This window comes from Bombina bombina, chromosome 1 (genome assembly GCF_027579735.1).
Source record: "Bombina bombina isolate aBomBom1 chromosome 1, aBomBom1.pri, whole genome shotgun sequence".
Classification (NCBI taxonomy): Eukaryota; Metazoa; Chordata; class Amphibia; order Anura; family Bombinatoridae; genus Bombina; species Bombina bombina.
In genome coordinates this window covers 1043200632-1043217094 of record NC_069499.1, presented here as the reverse complement: position 1 = coordinate 1043217094, position 16463 = coordinate 1043200632, and the positions used below count along the sequence as shown (strand labels likewise).

General features: G+C 39.3%; 1 protein-coding gene across 1 annotated transcript in view; it reads left to right on the top strand.

The window, feature by feature from the left end:
- LOC128662824 (protein MTSS 1) overlaps positions 1-16463 on the top strand; it is a 734156-nt gene that overhangs the window by 131623 nt on the left and 586070 nt on the right. The window contains exon 3 of the mRNA XM_053716804.1: positions 9977-10050. Coding sequence (XP_053572779.1) covers positions 9977-10050 — 74 coding nt within the window. The remainder of the gene's footprint in view (positions 1-9976; positions 10051-16463) is intronic.

Below are 16463 nucleotides of genomic sequence, written 5' to 3'. Positions count from 1 at the left end.
GTGCAGAATATTTGGCGCATCCAATTTTTGTATTTATTCAACTATGTTCCACATGCCTTGATAAAGTAGTTATATCTAAAAAGACTAAGATGTTTAGTACAACTGAGCCGTCTCCGTCCTGTGAGGTGCGTTCTCTGCAATCATCTCCGATTACACATGCAGCTCCCAATTGTACGACTAATCCTTCTTTGGGAGGGGCCCTCTTACCGCCAGACTTTTCGGAACAGTTGCAAGCGGCAGTGTCTGCGGCCTTTAGTGCTTTACCTTGCCCTGCTAAGCGCAAGCGAAAGGTTAAATACTGCTATCCTTCCCAGGGGTGATCTACCAACTTGATGGATTTATCTGATGCTAGATTATCCGCTGATGAAGACACCTCTGATACTTCAGAGGAGGCTCTTTCTGGGTCTGAATCGGCTGCCTCTAAGCCACCGGCTGCGGACGAACCAGACTTTAGATTTAGGATAGAGCACTTACGCTTTCTGTTAAAGAAAGTGTTGGCTACGTTGAAGTTTCCTGAACCTAAGTTACCCGAGGAACCTTCTATTCCTAAGCTTTATTTTGAAATATTTTTATTTAGGTTTTTGTACATACATACATAAAACAAAACAAATAATAATCTAATGAATCCAACATTACTTATGCTCAACTCTCACTTGTAAAGTAGTTAAGTATAAAAATAAAAATAAAAGAAAAATAAAGAGAAAAACACTTTTATATCTTTTATTGCTCTCTATCTATGGCATGATCCACATTTCCTGCTCTCCCCCCCCTTTTGGAGGCCTCATAGTAGTGAATGTAAGGTTCCCATTGCAACAAGAATGCTTCCCTATTATTTAGGGTTTCAGCTACTGCGCTTGCTTTCTCGAAGTGGTAAGATATTTTTTGCTTTACCCTATCAAAACTGGGTGGGGCACTCTTCCAAAATTGGGCAACACTCAACCTAACTATAGTGCAAATCCACATAACTAGTCTGTTGTTATGTTTGGTGAATTCCCCAATCGGGAAGTGGAGTAAGGCCTGTTCCATAGTTAAAGTCACCCTCTTCTGAAAGATCTCGCTAATGAGGTTGGAGGTATGGTCCCAAATTTCCTTTGCGTATCTACAACTCCACCACATGTGAGTGTAGGTCCCTGTTTCTCCGCACCCCCTGTAACACAATTTAGTTAGTGGGTCATTCCCCCCTCCCGATCTAGCCGGATAAAGGTACCACCTAAAGGCCACTTTTATAAAATTTTCCTTGAGTGTTGCGTTTTGTGAGAATGATAACCCACCCATAAGGTTCTCTGTCCACTGTTCGACTGACCACGTTTTCCCCGTGTCCTGTTCCCATTTTAACATGAGGTGAGATTTGTCAGCTTTCGGTGGCCGGTTGAAGATTTTGTATAGGGTTGAGATGCCTCCCCTTATATGATGGGTCGATAAACCTAATGTTTCTAGTGTAGTGCAGGGTGGGGCTCTTTCACTCCCCATTATCTGTTGAACCCTAGATTTTAGTTGTAGGTAATGGTACCAAATATGTTTATCCTCAGGGTCAAGGGCTTGGTATTGATCATAGGTCATCAGTGACCCTTCTTTATATGCATCTGCTATCCTATACAACCCCCTGTTGCTCCATTTCTGTTGTGTAGCTGTATCAATAAGAGAATGTTGAGTTATCAAAGGGGTTATTTTCGATTTTTTACTGAGTAGAGGAAATTTTAAATTTAGTTTTTTCCATATGTATATAGTATGTTGTATAGCAATGTATTCATATTTTTTATGTGGCGCAGTGTTATGTGGGGTCCATAATAAGTTAGATACTGGGAAAATGTTTAGGGCCTTAGATTCAATATGAACCCATTGTGGTATGTTACTGGTGTGGAACCACTTTAAGGTTTGCGCCATACGGGCCGAATAGTAGTATGGGACTAGGTTTGGTAATCCCACCCCCCCCTTCCTGTCAGTGCACATGATTTTTTTATTAATCCTCGCCCTTTTGCCCTGCCATATAAAGTGAAGAATGTCCCTCTGGAGTTTGTGCAGTTCCGTGAGTGGTAGTGTTATTGGCAGAGAGCGGAATAAGTATAGTAGTTTGGGGAGTAAAGACATCTTTATAGATATAATTCTTCCATATAAGGATAGTTTCAGTTTCATCCACTTCGCTAACAGCTCTCTGGCATGTGAGAATATTGGTAAATAATTCAGGTAATAAAGGGAATGTATATTGCTGGATAGATTAATTCCAAGGTATTTGATGGACTTTTTTGGCCAACTAAATGAGAAATTTAATTTCATTAATTTTTGGGTGTGCTGTGGCAATTTAATACCGAATGCTTCGCATTTACTCTCGTTTATTTTGTAGCCTGAAATGCGTCCAAAATGCTGTATTAGGTCATACACTGGGGGTAGGGAGAGCAATGGTTTGGTCAGTGTTAGTATTAAGTCATCCGCAAATAAAGAAATTTTGTGGTCAGTCTGTCCTACTGTGATTCCAGAAATGTCTCGATTGTCTCGTATTTTGATTGCTAAGGGTTCTATACTTAACGCAAATAGCAGTGGGGAAAGCGGGCAACCCTGACGTGTGCCATTATTGATGTGTATTGAGTGGGACTGGTATCCGGAAAGTTTGACATATGCAGTAGGGCACGAATACAATGATTTCAATGCATCAGCGAAAGGACCCTTAATTCCCGCCCTACCCAGCACTGCAAACATAAAGTCCCAATCAATCCTATCGAACGCCTTCTCTGCGTCCAGAGATAGGAACAGAGAAGGCGTTCCCTTAACTGTGGCTATATTGATTAAGTCTATTATTTTTCTTGTGTTGTCTGGAGCTTCCCTTTGCATGATAAACCCCACTTGATCAGGGTGTATTAGTTTGGTGAGGAGGGGGTTGAGACGATTTGCTAAAATTTTGGTGAATAGTTTAATATCTTGATTAATTAGTGAGATGGGCCTGTAATTTTGACAGTGGTTTTTATTTTTTCCTGGTTTAGGTATAACTGAGATTCTCGCCATTAACAATTCCTTGGGTATTTCCTTTCCCTGAAGCATTGAATTAAACACCTTAGCTAGTTGCGGAACTAATAAAGGTTGCAGGGTTTTATAGAAAAGACCAGAGTAACCGTCAGGGCCTGGGGCTTTTGAGCCTTTGAGGTTTTTAATACTAAATTTTATTTCCTCGTGGGTTATGGGTCTATTTAGGGAGTCACGATCTTCTACGGTAATGGCTGGGAAGGGACTGTCTCCTAGAAAGTTTATTAATTCTGTAGTCATGTCCTTTCGTGTATTGCTGGTCTTTAAGTTATATAATCTACTGTAGTAGTCTGCAAATATGTTCGCTATGGCTTGGGGATCATTGGTGATTTTGTTGTCTGGTGTTTGCAGCTGGGGGATTGTAGTGGTTCTAGTAATTTCCTTCAGTTTATTAGCAAGCATTTTATCTGGTTTGTTTCCGTAGATGTAGTATTGGGTGTCAATTACCCTTATTGATCTAAGTGCCTCTTTGTTTAGGAGTTTATCTAATTCCTCATTTATTGTTTTTAATTGTTTAGCTATGGTGTTTGTAGGGTATGTGCTAAGTTGTAATCTCAATGCATTTGCTTCTAATCTTAGTTTTGTTTTGGTAGCTTCTATGAGTGTACGTTGCTTGGCTGATTCTGCAATCAAAAGCCCTCTAATATATGCTTTCAAGGCTCCCCACTCGAGGATTGGGTTATCAGTAGAGCCATCGTTAAGTTCAATAAATTCCCTAACTTGTTGTTGTACCTTATCCAAAATCACACTATCCTGGAGCAAAATGGGGTCATAGGTCCAAGTTTTACATCTAAGTGGGTTAAGCATTCCTGCCAGAGTCACTGTCACAATAGAGTGGTCAGACCATGAGCAATTTTTAATTGAGGCTCTGGTTAGCAGAGGCATTAGAATTTGACTGATGAGGATGTAGTCTATTCTGGAGTGTGTTGTGTGTGCTGGGGAGTAGTATGTGTAATCTCTGACATTCTGGTTCAATGATCGCCAACTATCAATCAGGTTATGGTCTGTGGTAAAGTCCAACAGGACTCTACTCCTCTTTTTGGGCGAGATACTTTGTGAAAAGGCTTGATTCGATCTGTCTACTTTATCATTCATAGTGCAGTTGAAATCCCCTCCTACAATCATTTTATGTCTTTTCCACAATGTGAGATGTTTGCTTAACTTGGAGATGAAATTTACCTGTTGATCATTTGGGGCGTATATGTTGACTATGAGGACAGGAGTGTTTTGAATCGTTCCCTTTATTATTAAGAATCTCCCCTCCCTATCCTTCACAACCGATTCTTCGTGAAAGTTCAAAGTGGAGTGGATTAGTATTGAGACCCCACATTTTTTTTTAGGTCCTATAGCGTGGTATTGGGTGGGAAAAGCTTTATCCCAGTATTTGGGAGTGAATTTAGGTGTGAAGTGTGTTTCCTGCAACATTACTATGTGCGCATTTAGAGCTTTATATTCTAGAATTGCTTTCTTCCTCTTGACATCTGAATTTAAGCCTCTTACATTATGTGAGATGATGTTTATTGACATGATGCGGTTATGTGGGGGGGTAGCTTAAACGGTACCTGTGATCATATACTCGAGGAACCCAAATTCTGGACTCCTGGGGGAGAGCAGTGCGGACCGTCCTATATGTTGTCTCCTCATTCGGAGAATGTACCAAATCTGTTTTGCGAGCAGAGGGAAGGCAAAGTTTAATATATGACAATGAGAGATACCTAGTAATGAGAGAGCAAAGTTCAAAAATTTCAGTAAAGATAAAAAAACATGTAACAAAAAGTTGAGCAATGTTGAAGATTATATCAAACAGGTGAACAGGAGAAATCATTATTTGACAAATAAACCTATATTCTTTAATGTGAACATGTGCAATTCTTTGTAGTTAGACGGGGGCAGGAAAAATTAAGGGGGGGTGAGGGGTGGGGGAAGGTATGGAGGAAGGGCAAAGGGATTAGAGGGGAAGGGTAAAATCCTGAGAATTTAAGTATGTTTTTTATATGCAACATTTAGTCCAGCAATAAAGGTGGTGACAACAATTTAGAATGCGAGATGGACTATATTCTAAAATGGTGCTATCAGTCCAAAACCGGAGGAGGTAATCTCTTCCAGTAATTATTATTGAACTTTAAAACACTAGAACTGTAAATAAGAAAAACAGGGTCAAACTGTTAACTGAAGATGACAAGTAGGAGCAAATTTTCGTGTGGCTCAAATCAGTTCAATCAGTCTGTGGAACAATTCAGAAACTTGAAAGTCTATATACTAAACCTCTTAATTAAGTGGAGGAGTCCTCATCATCGGTAAGGTGGGCTGCCTGTGTAGTACTGCTCAGCTTCGTTTTCTGTCTCTTTGCTTTACTATTTTTCCCCACTGGAGTCCATTCTCTTTGGATAGATTTCTTCTGGGCTTCTGGAATAGTGGGTGATGTTTGGAGGTCTGTCTGGATTTTTAGTCGGTCCAGTATGGCTTTTCCTTCCTCCAGAGTGGAGCATGCGTAGTTGTTGTTTTGATAGGAAAAGGTTAGCTTGAAGGGGAAATTCCACCTGTATTTGATGTGTTCCTTGGTGAGGGCTGTGGTTATAGGTTTCAAATTTCTTCTCTTCCTTAAGGTAATGGGGGCAAGGTCTGCAAAAATCTGTATGTTATTACCTTCGAACTCAATGCATTTTTTTTCTCTGGCAGCTTTCATGATGAGCTCTTTCACATGGTAGTAATGCATCTTAAGAACTACGTCCCTATTTGTATTTTGCTGAGCCTTGTGAGGGCTCTGTGTACTCTGTCCATTAATAATAGGTGCAGGTCAAGGTCGGGCACCAGCTGTTGAAACAGATCTGTCATAGTTGCTTCGAGGTCTTTATAGGATTCTGGGAGGTCCCTGATTCGTAGATTGGATCTGCGGGATCTGTTTTCAAGATCTTCAAGCTGGTCTTCCAGTTTAGTTATGTAGGATGTATTGTCCTGAATGGAGTTTTTAATAACTGGGATTTCTTCAGCCATAGTGTCAAGTCTTTCCTCAATTTCTGCCGTTCTCCCACCTATTTCTTTGATATCTTGTCTATCTCTTGTAAAGCTGTTTTAAATCTTCCTGGAACAAGGATTTAATCTGAGACAGTAGATCTCTGTTGGGGTCTTCCGGGTGAGCGGCCTCGGGGTCCCTTAAGTTGCTCGTTGACGGGCTAATGGCTTTAGCTGGGCTATTTTTATCTGTGCTTTTCTGTTTCATTTGTGACCTAGAAAGGCACTCTTTAACGGTTTGGGACTTATTTTTCATACTGTCTTGTTTCAAGGGAGTGCAATAAGAAACAGTAGGGTAGGAAACTCGTGAGTGTAATAAAGGATGCTGGTTCCCTTTTAATTCTCAGGATTTGGCTTAGGAGTTAACTTACTATGCACATGCCTGCTGTTGTCCAATAAAAAATTGGAGTTACATGCTATAAAGGTTTATTGCCTTGCTCCGCTTCTCTGTTCTCACATTAAGGCGACTAGTGACAGTAGTCTAGAGCTGAAGAAGGTGTTATATTGTCCCTCTCGTCAATTGACTTATAGGCCCCAAATGAGTCTCTCCCAATTTTCCCAGGCCGCCCCTAATAAGTGTAGCCTCCCGGGTAGAGAGATCAGGTCTGATGAGCCTATGGAGAGGGTTTGTTTATTGCTTATTAAATTTTAAAGTTTTGGATCATGCTGATGCTCGCACTGTGCAAGTCCTTTAGGTGAGGGTATGGAGCGTGGGTTTAAAATGGCGTCTTTCCCGCCGTCTGAAAAGCTGCACACCGTGTGTCCCTGCCAAGCTGTGCCTTTATCACTTGCAATGGTGCCGCCCGGACCCCTCCGGTTAATAGTGAGTGTGTTTAAATGTCCCCCAAAATCTCTTGCTATGTTCTGGCCAGAAGTAAAGAGAGGGTCTTACGTGTAGCTTGCCTCCGGATCTCTCCAGCTCCCCACCAAGTGGGTCGACTTGTCTCTCTCTCCGTGGCCGTGTAGGGATGTAGCCCCTGTCCTAAGCCGGTCTCGGCAGTTGCTGACAGCTCCTGGGTGACAGCTGTGTTAGGGGCGATTGCGGCACTGAACCTGGCAGTCACCGGAGCGGAGCCCCGACCCTATTCCTAAGCTTTATAAGGTTTGAGGACAGGGTGGTGCCACAAAGTTTCCCGGTTCCCGTTAAGATGGCAAATATTATTACGAATAAATGGTTAAAGGGACACTGAACCCAAAATTTTTCTTTTGTGATTTAGATAGAGTATGACATTTTAAGCAACTTTCTAATTTACTCCTATTATAAAATTTTCTTTATTCTCTTGGTATTTTTATTTGAAATGCAAGAATGTAAGTTTAGATGCCGGCCCATTTTCGGTGAACAACCTGGGTTGTCCTTGCTGATTGGTGGATAAATTCATCCACCAATAAAAAAGAGCTATCCATAGTTCAGAACCAAGAAAAAAGCTTAGATGCCTTCTTTTTCAAATAAAGATAGCAAGAGAACGAAGAAAAAATGATAATAGGAGTAAATTCGAAAGTTTCTTAAAATGACATGCTCTATCTGAATCACGAAAGAAAAATTTTGGGTTCAGTGTCCCTTTAAGGCTTGGGTCCTCAATTTTTCCCCTTCTTCCTTTAAGAAATTGTTCCCGACTCCCAATTTCGGTTGTGGGGGTCCCTAAGGTGGATGGAGCTATCTCCCCGCTTGCTAAGCGCACCACTATGCCGTTTGCGGATAGTTTGTCGTTTAAGAAGCCCATGGATAAGAAGCTAGAAACTCTGTTAAAAAAAAAAAAAAAAAAAAAAGTTTCAGCACACAGGATTTGTCCCTGTCCCTATCCCCCTTTCCAATAACTAAAATTACAAAAAATAAAAAAGCTAAGATCACATTATCCAAAAATAAAAATAAATATTCCTAATCTAATACCCCCTTTAAAAAAAAAAAAAAAAAAAAAAAAACCCACCCCAAAATAAAACCCCAATCTAAACTACCAATAGCCTTTAAAAGGGCCTTTTGTAGGGCATTGCCCTAAGTTAAACAGCTCTTTTACCTAAAAAAAATACTAATCCCCCCTCTAACATTAAAACCCCCCACCCATCAAACCCTCCCAAATGAAAAAAACCTATCACTAATAAACCTAAACTACCCATTGCCCCTAAAGGGGCATTTGTATTGGCATTGGGCTTAAGTTGGCATTCGGCTCTTTTTTACTGCCCTTAAAAGGGCATTCGGCTCTTTTTCAGATTGCCCCAAATAAAAAATAAAAAACACAACAAAATGTTTTTTTTTTTAAAAAAAAACACTAAACCCCCAAATAGGTACTCGCGGTTCCTGATGTCCAGGCGGGAAAAGGTCTTCCAGGCGGGTTCATCATCCACCAGCGAAGGTGATGCGGAGCGGTGTTTCCAGACGTGGTGCTCCTCAGCGGCGCTCCTCTTGCGGAGTGGAGGCTCCTCTTCAAGCGATCATCCGCTACACAGTGAAGATTAAATGCAAGGTACCCCATATTTATTGGGGTATCTTGCATTCCTATTGGCTGACATTTTCACATCGGCCAATAAGATCAGAGCAAGTGAAATCTTATTGGCTGGTGAACAGCCAATAGGATTAGAGCAACTGAAATCTTATTGGATTCTTTCAATAAGTTTTCAGTTGCTCTCATCCGATTGGCTGTTCACCATTTGATCCTATTGGCTGATGTGAAAATGTCAGCCAATGGATTCTTTCACCACCCTAACCATTTTCGGAATCCACCTGGATGCAACTTTGCTGCATCCAGGTGAATTCTTTTGACTGCGCGCCCAGCAAACACTCTTGGCTGCCTCGCACTCCCAACATTCCCTTGAGGATGTGTGCGCAACTGCCGACGGCGACGGACGCATTACAAACGCAATTATGGTATAGATATGAATTAGCTGGTTTTGTCTTTTGAAGCCACAACCTAATAAAAATGGGTCTAGCTTGTAGGTACAATCAGATCTCATTACTTTATCACATTATGAACATATACCTGCTTCTTTATCTTATATATATCCGTAAACCAAAGATCAATACTTGGAGAGAATAAACATTGTATTACCTTATCTCTTCTATACCCCACTGGGAGTGTAATTTCTTCTGATGGCTGTGTTTACACAGATTATATATAGCTTGACCTAAGGCCAAAAACTTTCAGAATAGGTGGGGATATCACAGGCTTAATCAACTATTTCAAATGCCAATATAAGGGTAAATGAAATACTTGTTAACAATTTAATACACTCTAGCAGGTAAAGTGGATCATTGAGAAAAAAATAAAGGGGAGAAAATGTTTGAGTAAACTGACCCTTTAAAGGACCATTGAACAGTGGAATTGCGTAATCAACAAATGAATAGTAAAAAAGAAAATGCAGTAGCACTTATTCTGAATTTCAAAAAAATGTTTTGTATGTCAGTTCAATTTTCCTTTCCTTTTTCCTTTCCTTTTTCCTAGTTCTTGCACATGGTCAGTAGGAGCTGTTGCCTCAGAAAATGTGCGTATAAAATTATTGTGCACATTTTGTTAATAGAAGTGAATTGGAAAGTTGTTTAAAATTGTATGCTCCATCAGAATCATGAAAGTTACGTTTTGACTTTAATGTTTTGTTGATGATCTCCGCCTTGTAAAACCCAATATTACTCCTGTCTGCAACTCAATTTGTTCCATTACTACTGTATTGCACAGGTAACAAATGTGTTTAGATTTAGTAAGATCTTTCTTTTGTCCTTATAACTCTGTTCAAAACTGTGTAATCGGTTGGTTCAATAAATAATTGATAATAAGAAAAGCGGAAATATGACACTGATTTATTAACAACCTCCTGTACCTAATTATACATATTTGATTATCTACCCATTGTAGATATCATGATATGTATTTATTTTATCAGTATGTGTCTATTGATTAGCTTGATTATTGTGCCCTGTGTTTGTGAAGAAATATATTAATAATCCCTTGTTTTGTTTTAGGACTACAACCGTTGTAACTGGATCCTTCTTGGATGCTTTTCAGAAAATAGCTGATATGGCCATTAATACAAGAGGTAAAATGTAGTACTATTTTATTATTGCTGGATGATTAATTCTAAACAATCTTAATGATGAACTGATGATATGCATGGTTCAAATGTAATTTGCCTATTTTCTCAATGTATAAGTTGTCAAGGGGGAAAATGTTACAATTATCAAAAAATGTCTTATTTCTAAAAAGTGCCTGTTTAAATTGTTTAAGGTTGTACTAAACCTGTAGGCTAAGAGGGACATTGCAACCAGAGCAAAACATATGAATGTTACTTGTAGGGTGGTTCATGTCATAGTAAAGGTGACTCCTGTCAGGTCTGCTGCTGATTGGGTGAATATTTGCTTGCAAAGGAATGTCAGCCTTTACCTTAAAAGGGCAGTCTACTCCAAACTTTTTATTGTTTAAAAAGATAGGTAATCCCTTTATTACCTATTCCCCAGTTTTGCACAGCCAACATGGTTATGTTAATATACTTTTTACCTCTGCGATTACCTTGTATCTACGCCTCTTCTGATAGCCCCTTATCACATGGCTATTTATTAATAATCTATTGACTTGCATTTTAGCCAATAAGTGCAGTGCCATGCACAACTCCATGGTAGAGAACACAATGTTACCTATATTACACACATGAATTAGCAGTATTTTGCTGTGAAAAGCTAATAAAGGTTGTGAAAAGAGGCTGTCTGTAGTGGCTTAGAAATAGGCAGAAATTTAGAGGTTAAATGTTAAAAGTACTGTATATTAATATAACAATGTTGGTTGTGCAAAGCTGGGGAATGGGTAGTGAAGGCATTATCTATCTTTTTAAACCTTAACAATTCTGGGTCGACGGTCTCTTTAAAGAAAACTGCTTTTCCCCCCTTTCTGTGTTTTGTCTTCCTTAAAGGGATAGTAAAGGCAAACATGTTAAATGTTTCATTGTCTAGGTTAATATCTATTGAAAATATGCTCAAATACTTCATAGTAGCGCACACATACCCACACATGCGCAATGGAATGTCAATGTGTTATTGTGAACAGGCTTCCAAGTATTAACTGAAGGTTCTCTTTCAAACTAATTTTTTTTATTTGCATGTAAATATATTACCAAATACATTTTGTAAGCAAATACCTGTATTCAAGCAAAGCTTGAAATGATGAAATCATGAGATGAAAATAGAACCTCAAATTCAGTGGCTGAAATGAAAATACACTGAAATTTCTTTTGGTTCTGTTTTTAACTCGTATAGCGCTGCGGAATCTGTTGGCGCTCTACAAATAACCGATAATAATAACTCATTTGTAATGTGACCACGAGAATAAACATAAATCATTGTATCTTTAACAGGACATCTCTCAACTAACACGGAACAACGCTTTTGTAAAGATACGCACTGAAACCATTAAAGTTATGCGCATGCTATATTTACATCCCAAGACCTGGCAATAGTCTTCAGGGAAACCAAAGACTTGAGTGCGCATGCGTTGAGGAGTGCACTCTGGAAATGTTAATATGCCAATTTAGTGATTTGGATTGGTCAGTTAGAGTGTGTGTTGGACAGCCCTATTTTGTGGGCTGTCGTTTGTGGGCTTACATTTTTATTACTTAGAGACTTCATTTGAGAAACAGTAAGTAGGATTTATTTAATATTAGCTAATGTGCATGTTTACTTTACAGACAGTTTTATAATCCTTTAAGAGGAACAATACATTTCTATTTTACAAGGTGCTTCATACTTTTGGAAGGGGTCAATACGTGACCATAATGTATGTGTGTATGTATGTGTGTAGATTATCAGCATCACTGTTTATGTTGCGCAAATAGTGTAGAGGGTCGCGCATGCACATTTTAAATTATAGGCAGAGTTCCAAGCACGGGAGCGTGCGGTAATTCATTTACATGGGGCGCATGGTGAGGCTGCGATTGGCTACAACAGCTGCCAGTCAAGTAAGCCAAATGAAAATCGTAGTGAGAGGCTGCATTAGATGAGCTAATATAGAGTGAATAAAACTCTGATAAATTGAAGTACAGCTGACTTTTGTGCTAAACAAGCATATCGATATGCTAGTTAGGAGAAGACCTTTCATAATATGTGAAACTGTTGGGGTGAATTTACCATCACTTTAAAGGAGATACTTTGTATCCTCCAGTTTTCTCCTTAAAGTTTTAAATAAGATGCGTAAAGAGAGAGGGAGAACAGAACAGCTTTAAATTTATATTTTGAGTTACATTTGTGGCATTCTCTCTGTCTGTGGGTGTGTGTGTGTCTTTTTTTTTTTTTTTTTTTAATATCTATTCAGTTGGTGTTAACTGAGAGTTTTGAATACTTAGTAAATATGTCTGGACAGGTTAACATATGCATCAAATGTATAATACTGACTTTATCTTCCATTTGCACATTGAACATAATAGTGTATTCATTTCATGTCTTCATCTAAAGATGACTTATGATTACGCAGCAGGATGTGGTAAGGTTGGGTTGGCTGGCATTCCACATGATGATGATTCTTCCATCTCCAGGAGGAGTGTTTTTTTCACAGTTCTCCGTTGCTCTGGTTACAAGATATGGTTACATGCTAGTAAAAAACCTGTTAGACCATTTACGTTGTAGTAGTGAATCATTTTTATCAGTGGTTGCATCTGTCTTGTAATGTTGAATAGTTGCAATTTGCATTAAAGGGACCTTAAATACCTCTTACAATTAAAAAAAAAAAAAGTATTTAAGTAAAAAAGAAAAAGGGGAAAAAAAAAAAGAAGAAAGTGTTTAGAGACCAAAAGCAGATTCTGTAACCTGCACATGAAATAGCTTGTTTAGGCAATTTGCTCCATTTTGAAAAACAATTTATTTCTATTAAATTAAAGCACATTTCTTTCATTATTCAGATAGAACATATGATTTAAAACAACTTTCCAATTTATTATCAAATTTGATTTATTTTCTTTGGTATCCTATGTTGAAAGAGCAGCAATGCACTACTGGGAGCAGGTGAACCAATCACAAGTGGCTTATATGTGCAATATAGCTCCCAGTAATGAATTGCTGCTCCTGAGCCTACCTACTGTTGGTATACTTTTCAATAGCAAGAGAACAAAGCAAATTTGAAATGGTATGCTCTATCTGCATCTTGAAATATTTTTTGGAGGATTTTATGTCCCTTCAACGCCCTTTTACCTTATGTAGGCTATCATAGGACACTTGAGTTTTGTATAGTTTCTCACCCTAATCGACCAACAGGGTATCGACCACAAAAATAAGCATGCTCAGGGCTTTCCAAGTGGTGTATCTCTGCTAGCAAATCGGACTAAAAAGACAGTTGTAATTGATTTTATAGTTCACAAATTGAATATGGTCAGATTTCTCAAGTATTATTTGTTTGGAAGACTTCTTATCCTTTTGTTGTTCATTCTGTCACCCGGTTTAGTCATCACACGAAGCTCCTACAGCTTCTTTGGCATTTTGCTCTTTCATTTTTACAATTGTAAACTGGGGATAATCTAGTTCGCTTTTAGTTAAAGGGACAGTGAACTGTAAAACATAATTTATGCTTACCTGATAAATTTATTTCTCTTGTAGTGTATCAGTCCACGGATCATCCATTACTTATGGGATATTAACTCCTCCCCAACAGGAAGTGCAAGAGGATTCACCCAGCAGAGCTGCTATATAGCTCCTCCCCTAACTGCCATTACCAGTCATTCGACCGAAAACATGCAGAGAAAGGAAAACCATAGGGTACAGTGGTGACTGTAGTTTAATGGAAAAATGACCTGCCTTAAAGTGACAGGGCGGGCCGTGGACTGGATACACTACAAGAGAAATAAATTTATCAGGTAAGCATAAATTATGTTTTCTCTTGTTAAGTGTATCCAGTCCACGGATCATCCATTACTTATGGGATACCAATACCAAAGCTAAAGTACACGGATGACGGGAGGGACAGGCAGGCTCTTTATACGGAAGGAACCACTGCCTGAAGAACCTTTCTCCCAAAAACAGCCTCCGAAGAAGCAAAAGTGTCAAATTTGTAAAATTTGGAAAAAGTATGAAGAGAAGACCAAGTTGCAGCCTTGCAAATCTGTTCAACAGAAGCCTCATTCTTAAAGGCCCAAGTGGAAGCCACAGCTCTAGTAGAATGTGCTGTAATTCTTTCAGGAGGCTGCTGTCCAGCAGTCTCATAGGCTAACCGTATTATGCTACGAAGCCAAAAGGAGAGAGAGGTAGCCGAAGCTTTTTGACCTCTCCTCTGACCAGAATAAACGACAAACAGGGAAGACGTTTGTCGAAAATCCTTAGTTGCCTGTAGATAAAATTTCAGGGCACGGACTACATCTAGATTGTGTAGCAGACGTTCCTTTTTTCGAAGAAGGATTAGGACACAAAGATGTAACCACAATCTCTTGATTGATATTCCTGTTAGTGACCACCTTAGGTAGGAACCCAGGTTTAGTACGCAGAACTACCTTGTCTGAATGAAAAATCAGATAAGGAGAATCACAATGTAAGGCAGATAACTCAGAGACTCTTCGAGCCGAGGAAATCGCCATTAAAACAGAACTTTCCAAGATAACAACTTGATATCAATGGAATGAAGGGGTTCAAACGGAACCCCCTGTAAAACATTAAGAACTAAGTTCAAACTCCATGGTGGAGCAACAGTTTTAAACACAGGCTTGATCCTAGCTAAAGCCTGACAAAAAGCTTGAACGTCCGGAACTTGACAGACGTTTGTGTAAAAGAATGGACAGAGCTGAAATCTGTCCCTTTAAGGAACTAGCGGATAAACCCTTTTCTAAACCTTCTTGTAGAAAAGACAATATCCTCGGAATCCTAACCTTACTCCATGAGTAACTCTTGGATTCGCACCAATATAAGTATTTGCGCCATATCTTATGGTAAATCTTTCTGGTAACAGGCTTCCTAGCCTGTATTAAGGTATCAATAACTGACTCAGAAAAACCACGTTTCTCCAACATAGGTGTGTCCGGTCCACGGCGTCATCCTTACTTGTGGGATATTCTCTTCCCCAACAGGAAATGGCAAAGAGCCCAGCAAAGCTGGTCACATGATCCCTCCTAGGCTCCGCCTACCCCAGTCATTCTCTTTGCCGTTGTACAGGCAACATCTCCACGGAGATGGCTTAGAGTTTTTTAGTGTTTAACTGTAGTTTTTATTATTCAATCAAGAGTTTGTTATTTTAAAATAGTGCTGGTATGTACTATTTACTCAGAAACAGAAAAGAGATGAAGATTTCTGTTTGTATGAGGAAAATGATTTTAGCACCGTAACTAAAATCCATGGCTGTTCCACACAGGACTGTTGAGAGCAATTAACTTCAGTTGGGGGAACAGTGTGCAGTCTCTTACTGCTTGAGGTATGACACATTCTAACAAGACGATGTAATGCTGGAAGCTGTCATTTTCCCTATGGGATCCGGTAAGCCATGTTTATTAAGATAGTAAATAAGGGCTTCACAAGGGCTTATTAAGACTGTAGACTTTTTCTGGGCTAAATCGATTCATTATTAACACATATTTAGCCTTGAGGAATCATTTATTCTGGGTATTTTGATATGATTATATCGGCAGGCACTGTTTTTGACACCTTATTCTTTAGGGGCTTTCCCTAATCATAGTCAGAGCCTCATTTTCGCGCCGGTATGGCGCACTTGTTTTTGAGGACAGCATGGCATGCAGCTGCATGTGTGTGGAGCTCTGATACATAGAAAGGTCTTTCTGAAGGCATCATTTGGTATCGTATTCCCCTTTGGGCTTGGTTGGGTCTCAGCAAAGCAGATTCCAGGGACTGTAAAGGGGTTAAATATAAAAACGGCTCCGGTTCCGTTATTTTAAGGGTTAAAGCTTCCAAATTGGTGTGCAATACTTTTAAGGCTTTAAGACACTGTGGTGAAATTTTGGTGAATTTTGAACAATTCCTTCATACTTTTTCGCAATTGCAGTAATAAAGTGTGTTTAGTTTAAAATTTAAAGTGACAGTAACGGTTTTATTTTAAAACGTTTTTTGTGCTTTGTTATCAAGTTTATGCCTGTTTAACATGTCTGAACTACCAGATAGATTGTGTTCTGACTGTGGGGAAACCAAGGTTCCTTCTCATTTAACTATATGTATTTTATGTCATAAAAAAATTTAGTAAAAATGATGCCCAAGATGATTCCTCAAGTGAGGGGAGTAAGCATGGTACTGCATCATCCCCTCCTTCGTCTACACCAGTCTTGCCCATACAGGAGGCCCCTAGTACATCTAGTGCGCCAATACTCCTTACTATGCAACATTTAACGGCTGTAATGGATAATTCTATCAAAAACATTTTAGCCAATATGCCCACTTATCAGTGAAAGCGCGACTGCTCTGTTTAGAAAATTCTGTAGAGCATGAGAACGCTGATGATATGGTTTCTGAAGGGCCCCTACACCAGTCTGAGGGGGCCAGGGAG